Below are 14790 nucleotides of genomic sequence, written 5' to 3'. Positions count from 1 at the left end.
GTGGGGTTAATCTTTTGAAAGTGCTTTTCTAATGTTTATGTGCAAATGAGGAGATAAATGTTTCAAAAAAAGTTTTCAGTTTCTATGGCTGTTAAGCTAATTAAAAGTTAATGTATCAACCTAATTTCAGTCTAATTTTGACAACCGGCTTTTGTGCTGAAATGTGCTGGACAGAGCCCTAGTGGAGGGAGCCCAGATGTCAGTCAAAGGTACTGTACCATCATGATGAAAAATGTAGTGTATAGTGTAGAGGACCGAATTTTAGAGTAGTTATTTTGAGTGTAGCAGCCCGCTATGCAGAAACACGCTGGTGAGAAACTAGCTATAATTTCAGTAAATTTTAATTTTGTGAAATGAAGGTAAAGAAAGGAAAGGATTAAGCCTTTGAACCTCTCACAGCTGGGCTCAGCAAGATTTCTAGTAAGTTTATAAGTTTTATTAAAAAAAATTAAGAGGGTTACATCATGAATTTGAGCCTTTTTTTAAACTTGATCCTTTAATCAATAATTATTTAGATGCTATATAATGCAGCATTTTTTTTATCCATATATCACGCCCCTACCTTAAAAGTTCTGGGTTTAGGTTATATCTCAAGTATTGATTTTATCCATTTAAAATGTTGTAGTTTAAAGCATAGGTATGTGTTTTAATGGGCTATGAGTGTTTAAAGTATTAAAATCTCTGAGGTTTGTCACCACACTTTTTGATATCTGTAAAAAATCTACAGTCTTCCTATCATTTCACTTGAGCATTATGTACTGTTTAGTGTTGTTTTGTCTCTGTGCATAGTACTTTTGTATATGCCTTTATTTTGAGAAAATTGGCAACGGTAGTGCTTTGCGTGGTGCTGCAGTAGAGAAGGTGCTACATGTAGGCCACACAGAGGTTTCCTTCTTGCAGCTGTCTTTCCTATGCTTTTCTCTGCCCTTTTTCTGTCTCGATACTGTCAGTAAAGGTCAAACATTAAAAAGGCAACAACTGAAAGAGTTTAAATAGGTTTGCAAAGCTCTGTAAGGTATGGCTATTTCATTAAATTACAATAGATTTTTAGTGGATCTCATGAAATGTTCCGATCTACTCAATTTTATGGAGGGTTGTTTTTCTTCATTTTGGAAACGGTATTGTCTTTCCGTTAGAAATAAACTGTCTGAGCCCTTTCAATCAGCCCACACATAGCATTCAGACTGTATCATCATGAACTTGAAATTTTAACTTGAACTGAGGTCCTTTAGTGTTTTTGTGTATTCCTTTTACGAGGTTTGACCTCAGCGTGAGCTTTCTGCAATGACTCCCTCTAGTATAACTGGCAGCTGTCTCGAATATTTTCTACTTCGGCTTGGGGGGGCGGGGGGTTTCTTAACTGAAACATGATGATCTCTGAAAAGTTTGGCAATGTGTTTAAAGAGCCTTAGAGATTATATAAGTACAAGACAACTTCTCTAATATCGCTGCTGATGTTATTCCTTCTTTGCATTGGCTTTACATACGCTAGTGCTCCAGAGCCGCAAAATCCCAAAATATATGCTTTTTTAAAATTGTTAACACGCGTATCAGTTAACGTATTTGCTGAGTAGCACCTGGCCGGGGTTCTGCATTCTGTTTAGTTTATGGTCTTAACAGATGAGAGTAAGGTGCATTTATACAAGGACTCAGATCAACAGTATTACTTATTTTTCCACTTATCCGTCAGGGGATGAATTTGGATAAATGCTGGAGGAATAAAAAAAAAAAAAAAGCATCCGTGCGTAGACTGAAGCGAACCTGACATTTTAGTTAAACTACACAGCTATCTTGTCTATTTTTCTTCCTGTCTCGAGCACAATCATTGCTGGCGGGTGTCTAGTTTGTTACCTGTCTGGTTGTGGGGGGGGGGTGTCTACTTGTCTGGGGCTTTCCCACAGTTGAGAGGTGAGCAGAAAGCCTCATAAACACACAGGCCCCCTACAAAGGTCTGGTCTTCAGTTCCATGGACCAATAAAAATCAGCCTATGCTTAGGGCTAGGGTCCCTCTTAAATCCTCGTACACCTGGGAAGAATTACAGCCAGAAAGTTTGAAGAAATGCACCCGGAGGTCACAAAGGCCAGCCGCACAGGCAACATACGTTCTCTGACACGAAGACAGGGTTGACTAGTTCAATGCCTGGATGGTTTCTGTGAGGGAGTTGGTATAATTATGGCTTTTATATTATAAATTATGATCAGTGTTCTAGTAACTAGTTACAGTTTTTAGGTCATTCATCCAAACAGTAACTTGGGTACTTTCTTGAATACTTAAACCAAACAGTAAAAGGTACCCTTTTATTAAATTTTTTAATTAAAATTATTAACAAATGCATTTATGTCATCAAAACGTAAAGGTATAACGGAGGATGTTCTTTTTCTAGGTGGACCATCATAAAATAGTGGTCCTCATAATTGTCAATCATTCTAGTGATATGTTTATGTAAGGCTGTCCCACGTGCTTGTTTTACTTGCACTGTAACATGCAATTAAAAAAGGAATTAAACTTTGAATATGTTTTTAAATTTGTTCTCAGTTTGAATATGTTTTTTGAGAACACATTCAAAGTTTAATTTCTGGATTGTATTTTTTTTTTTTTTTTTTCAGATTAACTTTTACAAACTGTATTTTTCTGAATTTATTTAAAATGTTTTGGAATAAAAAAAACTGCTCGAAAAAACACATAATTACAGAAGCCATAAATCACCATTAATTACTGTTTTGATTCAGAACAACTTGGCTGAAATTGATCAACTGATCCAGTAATGGCAGTGGGGGACTGGGAAGAATAATATTATTTTTTAAATGTTATTATTTTTACCCCAATTTACAGCCAAATATATTTCTTTTTATCCTTTTCCCCTTACCTATTAACTAAAGGAAATGATCCGCAAGACCTAACAAACTGGTTCTCTCTCCCAAAGGTCAAAACACAAACTCTCTAACTTGATAATTTAAGTGATTTTATTGTCTAATGGTAGTTTTTATATTCAAAGTTTTTTGTCAATAGTGATTGGGTATGAATGTGCTTTCTAAAAGCCTTTCTTTCTGAACTTGACAAACACGCTAACTTGGACCTCATCCACACAGACAAGTTTCGGTTGTTAGGTTTATTGTTAAGGTATTTTGTCTTTTAGACAATAATAACTACATCTCCATATCAAACCCCCTTGCACCTCTTTTGCGTCATGGTTTTGTCTTCACTTCACATGAGCCGTCTATGCATGTCCAGTGTTTTTGTCAGCTGTTTTGGCATGATTCTGTGGTGTTACAGCTCCCTCAAGGACCCACCATATGTACTACAGCAACTATGTCTTCAGTGGTGCTGTGTGCACTTATACGGATGTTTATAAAATAGATACAGTGTTCGTCTTCGTGTGGACAAGGCTTATATAAAATTCAACCATTCCCTATCTGGGAAGTGTTTTTGAGTTTTTCAAGGCAGGTTTTCAAAGCATTAAAGTCGTAGGGAAGTCATATTTCGATGTCAAATCATTCTCTTAAACATGTATATAAATGTACTCTTTATCAGATTATGTTGTCCCAAAATTTAGAAAATTTCTATTAAAAAAGAAAATCCTGTCTTAAAATCAGTTTTTTTTTTCTCGTTATCTTATGCAGGCCAGTTAGTTATACGTCAGCTTGTACACATTAATTCGGCCAATTATACATCAACAGTCATCTGTTAATCAAATTTTTTCGGTTCTAGCATCTTGATTCATATGTTGCAGCTAATATACGCAACGGTTGAAATAAGAATAATTTCCTTTCCCATTGAGTTCCATCCCAGTGTTCACGGGGATGGACGTCTGTGTCTTCGGCAGGCGTAGAGTTAACAGAACTGGCAGCATTGCGAGGCAAGGGCTCAAGCATGTACGGCTGTAAGCCTTCTACACCAAACCAAGCTTCTTCCGCCCTGGTGTCCTCTTCCACAACGACTTCGTCCCCGTATTCCTCCTCTGAATTAAAAATGTATGATGGAGGAGACTCATCCATGACCTCCGACACAAAACTCTCCTGCTCTTGCATGTTTCCGCTGTCCATAGCGTTCCTTGACAGTGTTGTTTATAAGTCCCCAATTTAGTGCTACTTGGTCCCAATGGAATTTCCCATTGAGAACCTACTAGCACTGAGTTGTTAACTGGTTAGCAAGATGCTTCAGAGAAACTGGCCACAATCAAACTTGCTTGAGAATCTTCCGCCACAACAACCCCACCTCCTTGATAAACAACAAATCACATTCACTATATTCACTAGTGTGAAGTCGTGCACCACTCGGGAGATTTCAGAAATGCAACGGTTGGAACAGCCGCTTCCCTAAGACTTTAAGTGAACATGTGTCGTACTTCTAAGTGAAAGCAGAATTGGATTGGCATGAGACTGACTTCTATTTATTTTTTCTGCAGGTGTACTTTGACTGTGGTGCCAAGGTGGATGTATTGGATGTCCAGGGTCTCATTCTGTCTCCTGGTTTCCCCTACAACTACTCGTCTGGGACTCATTGTGTTTGGCAGTTTGTTGTTCCAGTTGATTACCAGCTTGTTCTGGAAATATTTGACTTCGACGTGTTTGAAAGCCATGACTCTGAAGCTCAGTACTCTGCTTTCTCTAACTTTGAAGAGGAAGCCGAGGAAACGACTACCAGTTTACCAGCTGATGAAAGCTTGTCGCAAGATGCAAGGCCTACACATCAAAGTGCAAGAGATATCTCAAAGACTCAACGTTCTTTCCAAGATGGCGTCCTCAGTCAAGTTGTGGTCCAGGAGCAGTCTACAAAAATGGAGATTGCAGAAGTCTCAAGTTCTGCTAAAAGGTCTGCAGATCCATCCTCAAGTCAGACCTCATCACCCCCTACTTCCCTTCTTCTCCTCCCTGGTGCTATAGCTTCTGCAGACAAGGTCACCAACTCCGTCTTTGTCCCCTCTTTAAATGGAGATTTCCGTACTGATTCGAATCAAAACACAATTATGGAAGAGACCACCTTTGGTTCACAACCCTTCACTGATACTCCTGCTGTGAGCCCTGAAACTCAACAATCCATACTTGACGCCTGTCCCCATGACGTCCTTTACATCTCGGACCTCATCACCTTTTCCTCTAGGTTCTGTGGGTCCAACCGGCCTCCCAGCAGCCAGCTGGTTTTTGGCTCAAGCCATGAGATGGTGGAGGTCATCATGGAGCTCATCACCACCACCCACTGGGGACGTGGATTTGCTCTTCTCTTCCACTACCACAACCTGACTGAGCTGGGAGGTAATCAGCGAGCCATGTCCCCGTCAGACAGAAAGGTGGACTCCCTCCTCGCTGCTGTGAGCGGAGCTGCCTTCTTCACTCTGATACTTATGAGTGTTCTCTGCATCATTTTCAGGTAACGGAAAAAACAAAATTATTTAGAAAAGTAACAATAAACTAGATCCATAGGTGTCTCTGTTTAGGAAAGAAGCAGTTCAGCAAATGAGCAACTAGCTAGTTTTCCTGACAAAAAGGAAAGAAGAGAACACATACAGTTAGTCAGAGGCCCAACTCTATCATCTGTATTTGGAGGTATTGATGTCAGCAGCCCATCTTATGTCTCTTTCCAGAATGGTGTCCTTACCAACAGTACCAGACAAGATGAAGCTACTATGATTGGGAAAAGCAAAGAGAACATAAGTTTAGGGCTGAACTAAAAAATGCGTCACAATGGGAGAGTAGAAAAAGAATGACGCAGAATGATGAAAAGGGCTCTCTATGTCCTCCAGCAAAGTCTATAGCAGCAAAGCTATTAAGGTAGCTCAGGATAACCTGATCTACATACTATAAGCTTCATCAAAAAGAAAGATTTTATGACTAGCCATAAATACGGTGGCCCAGAAGTGCAAACTGCAACTACAAATCTAAAAGCGCAACTACATTAAGGAAATCACAACTACATAAAGCAAAGCGCAACTACATTAAGAAAAACAAAACTACATAAAGCAAAGCGCAACTACATTAAGAAAAACAAAACTACATAAAGCAAAGCGCAACTACATTAAGGAAAACACAATTACATTAACCTACCGGAAAAGGTAGTTACCAGTGGGAAACATCAGACATCGCTGATTGGACGACGGCGCCGTTTGACCCTTGAGCCGGAAGTTGTGTCGTCTGAACAGTCCAGCTTCTTTTAAGTGTGTCTTCAATGTACGCAAACTAACTGAAATTTCGTGATTAGTCTTAAGCATATCCAGTATCACCTCGTACGTATGTCCTGATTCAAAATATTTCTGGATAACGGCAGCTATGTTTGGGGCGCCGACAATATCTATGTTTTCAAAAGCCGCAGCAGGCAGAATGACTTCCGGTTCAAGGGTCACACGGCGCCGTCGTCCAATCAGCGATGTCTCATGTTTCCCACTGGTACCTACCTTTTTTTTTCAACATGACATCTGGGCAAGATTTTCAGCATTTATTAGAAGTTAGTAACGTTAGAATTAATTAACATAATTTACCACATACATTCCCTGGAGAGTAAAGAAGTTAATCATAACTGAGATTTCCAAAATGCTGCAACCTTTCACAGATGCAGACTGAGACCAAGAGCTCAAAGTAATCCTGTTTTTGATTCCTCTGTTTTATATGTGAAAGATTTGAATACAGACAAACATAACTAATTGCACAAAATGGCTAAAGACCCTCCAAACTCTAGCTTTCTGTGGAAGTCTGCTTAACAGTCAAAAATGCATTTTCCTGGGTAAAAAAAGTTTTTCAAGCTATTTAGTGGTATTTATTATGATACAGAGTGATGATTGAATGAAAAAATCCATTGCAGCCTTTACATTGTGTGGCTGCATATTACAGCAGTCAACCCCCAACAAATACAAGCACTTCTCTTAAAAAAAGCAAACGAGAACAACCCCCAGGAATAAAACAACTACCATATTTAGGACCTTATTAGCATCAATTAGAACGGTTTCATGGCTAACAAATACATATAGCTGCATTTAATCATCTTTTTAAAAATATTCTTATCATTGCTGTCTCATTCACTGTTTTTCCATGTTTGAATTGAACATTAGTGAAAATATGGGAAAAATAGCAATCCCATCAAAACTTTTTTGTTCTTGAGGCTGTAGTTTTACTGAATAATTATATATGATATCAAGACAGTCCACCTCTAATCACAAAGCAAAATAAAAAAGTATTTTTTTTTAGCTGAAAATCAATCCTTTGTTCTTTTTCGGTCTGTTACTCTTAGTAAGCTGAAGGAGGCAGTTCAGTGTAAAGATTATAAGGGCAAAAATAAAGTGAACTTAATTAAACATCTTACCTGGGTAAGGTCTAAAATGAAAAGGACTCTTGTTCAGTGATCCAAAGTCCTCTCTTGAGATGAATTTTACATTTCGTTTGGAAATCAGGAGGAAGACTGGGGATCAACAGAATTACAATATCTGGATTTATTTATTTTTTTGCACTGTAAGTGAGGATATGAGATAGTCCACTGTGTTTTCTGAAGTCATTGCAGGATTCCACCAGGAAATTTACTGCATACTTCCTTTTGCTGATATTATTAATTTTCCTGCAGGACTTGATGCCTGCATGCTGCCAAGGTTACCTAAATTGGTTCAGTGACCATGGAGTTAGTGTGCCTGAATGGTTAGAAAAATTCTCCTGACCGGAAACCAAAAGAGAATGTATGGGGTATTGTCAATGTGTTGAGGGACACATACCTAACACTTTTTATTATTCTTCATCATAGTTCATATTTTCTGTTTTTTTCAGAGCACTGAATTTGGGGTTTTTACACAGAAGATGATTAGGGCCATTGAAAACAAACTAACTAAAAATGGCCAAATAATAGCCATTAAATTCTAACTTGAATTCAGAATTTTTTAGATTAAATATTTTTGTTTTAGTATTTTTTTTTTTATTGACCATAATCATCTCCCCTATTATAATTATCTGTAACCCATCATCAACAGCATTTAAAAAACTAAGTGATTGAAATAGTTCATTCCATTTAATGACTTTGAGCTTTAATTTCTAAAATAGGCAACAAAAGAATTAACTTGTAGTTAATATTGTAGTATTTTGGGATTTGCCTCAGGGTAGTTGATAAGGTTATGTGCTGTGATTTCTAATACAAATATGTCACACACCCTTATTGTTTGGATGGTTCCTGGTGATTTTGTCATTTTATATTCCTTGTTAAATTAAAACATTTAAGCAAATATAGTTGTTTCATCTAAGGTCATTTATTTTCATTTCGGATTTTTCACCTGTAATGTAATGTTTTTATTTTCCTACAATCTTATAGTGTAGCAAGTCAGCTTTTTTTCCCCCAAACATATATTTTCACAGAAGGAGTCAAAACACAGATCTACAAACACAAATAGCAGTAAAAGTTGGTTGAGACCTCAGTTGACATGGCACAATTAGTTTGTGCTCTGAAGTTGTAAATTAAAGTCCAAAAATTCAAATAGATCGCCGCCTGCAGTCTAAATTTCTACACAGAAATTGGAAGTTCAAGACCAAGATGGCGGCGCGAACACATCGCAAGGCTGACGGTCTTATTTATCCTGCACTTGCTGCTATTGCACTTCTGGTTAGACCTAAACTGCATTTTGTTGCCTTGTACCTTTGCAATGACAATAAAGTTGAATCTAATCTAATCTAAGTTCCTCTAAACAGATGCAACTTTAAAATCCAACATGGTTACCCCACATTTATGAAAGTGTTGAACTGTTAACCAACTCCTCCAATGGCTTTTAACCCAGTAAACCTCTGCCTACTACCACTACCATTGTCTTTGAGTAAATATGTTCCTCTTTTCTGCAAATGCAGACCATGCAAACATTTTTGCAGACTCTTAAAGCCCATAATATCACTACAACCAACTGCATCTTCTGCTGTTTTTTCACCTTATGGGTAAAGCACTCTCAACATGGATCTGACGTCGTTCTCAGGTCAAGGGTCAGACTCATGCAGTATTTTATCAAGAGAAATATTCATAGGATCTCAACTACTGCATCTGTCACCTCTACAGGTTGGCTGGTCTGGCAGAAGATGCACAAACCCACGCCTGCATCGTCACATCTCTGTTATGTTGACTCAGCTGGGCGCCTTAGTGCCTGATGTGGCTCCTCTTTGGTGATTAGTTGGCTTTAAATGCAACGGTGCGGCTTCCTTGATGTTGATTCGTTCTCACCAAACACCGAAAGGGCATTCAAGGTGCAGCACCTGGCATCAATTCCAGCGCACAAAACCAGAAAGGCAGCATGAAAGTAATGGGCGTAGTAACAGAGTGAATAGGGGACACCCGGGAGAGGTAGAGCCCGGTGTGAGTTTGGTAGCAGCCCCATTGAAAGGCTATTAAAAGGTGTAATTTACATTCCCAGCCCCAAATAGACGAGGCTAATCTTTAACAAATGTAATACTATCTGTTCCGAAGAGCTGTTTGTTTGAACCCATTATTTCAGATGGGTCTGAACTTCTGCAAGATTGTTATTTGTACCTTTATTATTCTTTTACTCAAAGAATTTGAGCACCTCAGAATCAAAAGTCCCTTTACCAGCACAGTAACTCTACAGCTTTTTGCTATTAAGGCCAGTAAAATAAGAAACAGGTGTTCCATGAAATCAAAAATGTGTATAGCAACAACAAAAACAGCCAAACGTAAGAACTTGTGTTAATCTGCAGCTCCAAACTCGAGCTCAGTAGCTGCTTTCTATCCCCCCCGATGTTCCCTATTAATTTACGAGTTCACCGAAACGACTGGCAGCAGGCCAAGCAAGTCAGACCCAGTCATGCATGTTTTAAGACGCGCAAAGTTCACCTTCAAAGGTTCCTCTTTTTGTAAAAAAAAAAAAAAAAACAACAACAAAAAACAGGCACAAGTGGATGAGCAGGGGTTGCCCTCAGTTGACTGACAGGTAATGAATTCACTCAGCTGTAATATTCATTTCTAATAAGAGCCAACGTTCCTGTGTGTTTTAACACTTCACTGGTTCACATAGACCTCAAAACAATGAGAAAAATGTCAGAATAGAACGTCATAAACATGTTGGTTTAATAAGTTAAATGATAAAAAGATCTGTAGCAGTAGTCACAGGTTTCTCTTTACCTTCTGTAACAGCTAAAAACTCAAATATACTGTATTGAGATTATATATAATAGAAGATCTCAACATTTGTTAAGGAGAAGGAATGGATGCTGGATATTTTTAAAAGTTTTCTACCAAAAAATTAAATTTTCAGTCTACTTTACATAGAATATAGTGCCTTTACTAGGCACCAAATGTAACTGTGTGTAACCAATACTTACCGGTAGTATAAACCTGATTGTCTTGTGTGCTTCCAAGGAGACAATTCGAGGAGAAAGTTGGGAAAAGCATTACAGCAGACTTAAGTTATGGAATAACATTTGAACATCACGTAGCTCCGTTTAATCCATTCCTGGAAAAAAAAAAAAAAAAGAGCATGGCACAACTGAGAGACCTAACAAGAAATTATGGACAGCCTAAGCTGACAGGCCCAGCATGGAGAGATTTAATTAGTAAAGCATGCAAGAGGCCTCCGTTTAATCTAGAGATCCACAGTTGGAACAAGCAAAACATTATCAGGAAAGCTATTTTTCTTAAACTCCACATATTTGCCTTTTTTATTGCAAGAAGAAAGCAAAAACCACCACAAGTCATGTAGGGGACAAAGCAAAGTTTAGAGTGTTCTTTGAAGAGATGAATAATTTAGTCATTTTAATTTTTGGCCTAAATTCAAAAAGACTGAGATTACAGGAAGATGGAAGGAGAAAAATGAGGAAAAAATTGCACATTAAATAAGTTTTAAGTTTATAAAATAAATGCATGCAACTACTCTCATTCACATTTCAAAAGTTATATCTGTGCAGATTCAACAACATGAGACCCCCAATATATCACAAGCATACGTTCATCCTCCTTCTCTGCGTTCTCTTGCTTTTCTTGCGCCTATAGATTAGCTCCTACTCGTGTGTGGATCTGTTTCTGTACGATCATGTCAACTTTTGTCATTTTAAGAGAAGAACAAACCAGAGAAAATAAACCACCTGTGATTGTCTGCTTTTCAAGAAATCCTGGCTCTTCAAACACTGTTTTCTTCCTGGTTGTGGCTATTAGCAGTTGCAAAGCATCCTCAGCCTAATAACTATTTTTCTGACTTCACATGAAAAAGCCAACTTTGTCTTTAGCTGACAACTTTTTAAAAACGCAATGCTCTACATAAAAGAGAAAACAAAAGCTTAATGGTTGATAATCTGATTAGAAATTTGAATATCTGCTTTCATACAGAAGTGTTTATTTAATCACCACTTCACCTCAACAGTGAAGCTAACATTAGCTTAGCTCATAAGAATTTTAAAAATGTAAGTTTTTAGAGCTACTGCTCTCAGAAGACATTCATGACTGTGTTAATTCAAATCAGTTTATTTATATAGCGCCAATTCACAACACATGCCATCTCAAGGCACTTTACAGTTAACCAGATCATACAGTCAAATTGATTCAAAATTTCTATCTAAGGAAAACCAGTTGATTACATCGACTCATTGACTGGAAGGCAATCCCTCACACTAAGCATGCTTGTAGCGACAGTGGAGAGGAAAAACTCCCTTTCAACAGGAAGAAACCTCCAGCAGAACCAGCTCAGTGTTGGCTGCCGAGGCCAACTGGGGTTCAAGGAGACAGAAGCAGAGATACGTTGTAAATGTTAAGCAGAATTATTTAATAATGACTTCAATTAACCAGTTTTTAACTTTTTAAAACAACAGCATTTATCCTGAAGAGGCTTTGCTAACGTTACTAGCACAAACGGGGAAAAAAATAGGAATTTCCCTATCCTTACCCATTACTCTATTTGTGCATGCCCGTGAAGGGTCGGCCATATTAAGTCCCATCTGTAACCAATTATATATATGCGAGAGAGTGGCTTATAAGGCCATCCATTATAAATGGTTATAAAGTTCTGCATATTTGTCGCACACATTCACTGAGTAAAGAAATATCATAGCTGAAAACTCCCCAAAATGTGGGGCCTATTTAGTTATGTCTTTGGTCTAATAGAGAAACCTTGACTTTTTTATCATAAACTAGAAAAACACTCGGAGAGCACACACCTGCGCCAAGTATCAAATTTAGCCCCAAATTGTGATTTGCACCTATAGCTAAAACTCAGTCATGATCTGGATCATTACCAAATTTAAATTGTTTTTTTTGCATGAGGCAGACCTCTGGTTGAGGAAAAAAAAAATAAGTTTGATCCTGCTAACAGACCAACAATATTCTATATTCTTAGACTTCGAAATATTTTATTTAGTCATTTTGTACACACAAGTGTATACAAAAAGATAAAGGTTAGCAGCAGCGATAAAAACGCTGATAAAAAACACTGTGGTGGGAAAAAAAAGTGATATAAACATACGACTGTGTAGTTACAGTTCCAACATTCAGGGTTATTTTATTTTTTTTTTTATAACCCATTTTATTATATTTAGCAGTGTAATGGCAATGGGTAAGAAACTGTTCTGGAATCTCCTGGACCTGCATCCAATGCTTCAAAGTCCTTTTGATCAGTGAGGTAGTGTTTACATTCCAGGTGAGGGTGTCTGTGATGTGCACACCTAGGAATTTTGTGCTGCTGACCACCTCTACAGCTGAGCTGTTGATGACCAGTGGACCGTGGTTAGGCCAGTTCTTCCTTCCTTCTTCCACGTTCAGGATCAGGCTGTTATCTCTGCACCACCAGCTGCTCCACCTCCTCTCTGTAGTCCTGGTCATTGTCGTCTCTGATGTGGCCCACCACCGTGGTGTCGTCTGAAAACCTCACGATGTGATTGGTGGTGAACCTGGGGACGCAGTCATGTGTCATCAGGGTGAACAGCAGGGGGCTCAGGACGCAGCCCCTGAGGGGGAGTCTGTGCTTAGGATGATGACATCAGAGGTGTTCTGTCCAACCCAGACTGACTGAGGTCTGTTGGTGAGGAAGTCTAGGAGCCAATTTTGAAGGGTTGTATTAAAGCCCAGCTGTTTCAGTTTTCCCATCAGTTGCTGTGGGATGATGGTGTTGAAAGCTGAACTGAAGTCCAGGAACAACATCCGCATGTGGGTGTTCTTCTCAGGGTGTGCCAGGCTCAGGTGGAGAGTAGCAAAGATGGCGTCCTCAGTGGAGCGGTTTTGTCAGTAGGCAAACTGGAACGGGTCGAATGTTGGCGGCAGACTGGAGACGATGTGTTCTTTAACCAGCCTTTCGAAGCACTTCATCATGATAGGAGTCAGTGTGACAGGCTGGTAATCATTTAGCAAGGTTCCTGAGGCTTCTTTGGGACCGGAATAACGGTGGACTTGAAGCATGCTGGCACTACGGATCGGTCCAGCGAGGTGTTAAAGATATCTGTGAGGACTCCAGCCAGCGGATCTGCACACTCTTTATACATTACACCCGCCCAGGTTTGGGTATGTTATCAGGCCCTGGGGCCTTCCTCGGGTTGACTTTCCTCAGAGTTCTCCTCACTTCAGCTACATCCAGGTTTAGTGTCTCCACCCCCTGGTATGGAACGGCTTTCACTGCTGGAGTGCTGTTTAGTGCCTCAAACCTTCCAAAGAAGTTGTTCAGTTTACAGTGGGGAGAACAAGTATTTGATACACTGTTGATTTTTCAGGTTTTCTTGCAAAGCTTGTAGAAGACTTTAATTTTTATCATAGGTACTCTTCAACTGTGAGTGATGGAATCTAAAACAAAAATCCAGAAAAATACAATGTATGATTTTTAAATAATTAATTTCCATTTTATTGTTTGAAATAAGTATTTGATACACCACAACAATGAAACTTAATATTTGGTACAGAAACCTTTGTTTGCAATTACAGAGATCAGACGTTTCCTGTAGTTCTAGACCAGATTTGCACACACTGCAGCAGGGATTTTGGCCCACTCCTCCATACAGATCTCCTCCAGAGCCTTCAGGTTTCGGGACTGTCTATGGGCCACACGGAGTTTAAGCTCCCTCCAAAGATTTTCTATTGGATTCAGGTCTGGAGACTGGCTAGGCCACTCCAGGACCTTAAGATGTTTCCTACGGAGCCACTCTTTAGTTGCCCTGGCTGTGTGTTTTGGGTTGTTATCATGCTGGAAGACCCAGCCACAACCCATCTTAAGTGCTCTTACTGAGGGAAGGAGGTTGTTGGCCAAAATCTCACGATACATGACCCCATCCCTCCTTCCCACAATATGGTGCAGTCATCCTGTCCCCTTTGCAGAAAAGCATTCCCAAAGAATGATGTTTCCACCGCCATGCTTCACGGTTGGGATGGGGTTCTTGGGGTTGTACTCATCATTCTTCTTCCTCCAAACATGACGAGTGGAGTTTAAACCAAAAAGTTCTATTTTTGTCTCATCAGACCACATGACCTTCTCCCATTCCTCCTCTGGATCATTCAGATGGTCATTTGCAAACATCAGACGGACTTTGACATGCGTTGGCTTGAGGAAGGGCACCTTGCGTGCACTGCAGGATTTTAATCCTTGACGGCGTAGAGTGTTACTGATTGTTTTCTTTGAGACTCTGGTCCCAGCTCTATTCAGGTCATTGACCAGGTCCTGCAGTGTAGTTCTGGGCTCATTCCTCACCTTCCTCAAGATCAATGATGCTCCACGAGGTGAGATCTTGCATGGCGCCCCAGACCGAGGGAGATTTTCCGTTGTTTTGTATTTCTTCCATTTTCTAATAATTGCACCAACTGTTGTTGTGTTCTCACCACGCTGCTTGTCTATTGTTCTGTAGCCCATCCCAGCCTTGTGC

General features: G+C 39.3%; 1 protein-coding gene across 2 annotated transcripts in view; it reads left to right on the top strand.

Annotated features, from left to right (window-relative positions):
* The window catches only part of LOC107089946, a 54467-nt gene that overhangs the window by 18851 nt on the left and 20826 nt on the right, over positions 1–14790 (top strand). For both annotated transcript variants that reach the window (XM_015383028.1, XM_015383027.1), the window contains exon 2: positions 4407–5368. In XM_015383028.1, the coding sequence (XP_015238514.1) occupies positions 4407–5368 (962 nt within the window). The remainder of the gene's footprint in view (positions 1–4406; positions 5369–14790) is intronic.

This window comes from Cyprinodon variegatus, unplaced genomic scaffold (assembly GCF_000732505.1).
Source record: "Cyprinodon variegatus isolate N-32 unplaced genomic scaffold, C_variegatus-1.0 Scaffold273, whole genome shotgun sequence".
Taxonomy (NCBI): domain Eukaryota; kingdom Metazoa; phylum Chordata; class Actinopteri; order Cyprinodontiformes; family Cyprinodontidae; genus Cyprinodon; species Cyprinodon variegatus.
This window is presented reverse-complemented; position numbering and strand designations above follow the sequence as displayed.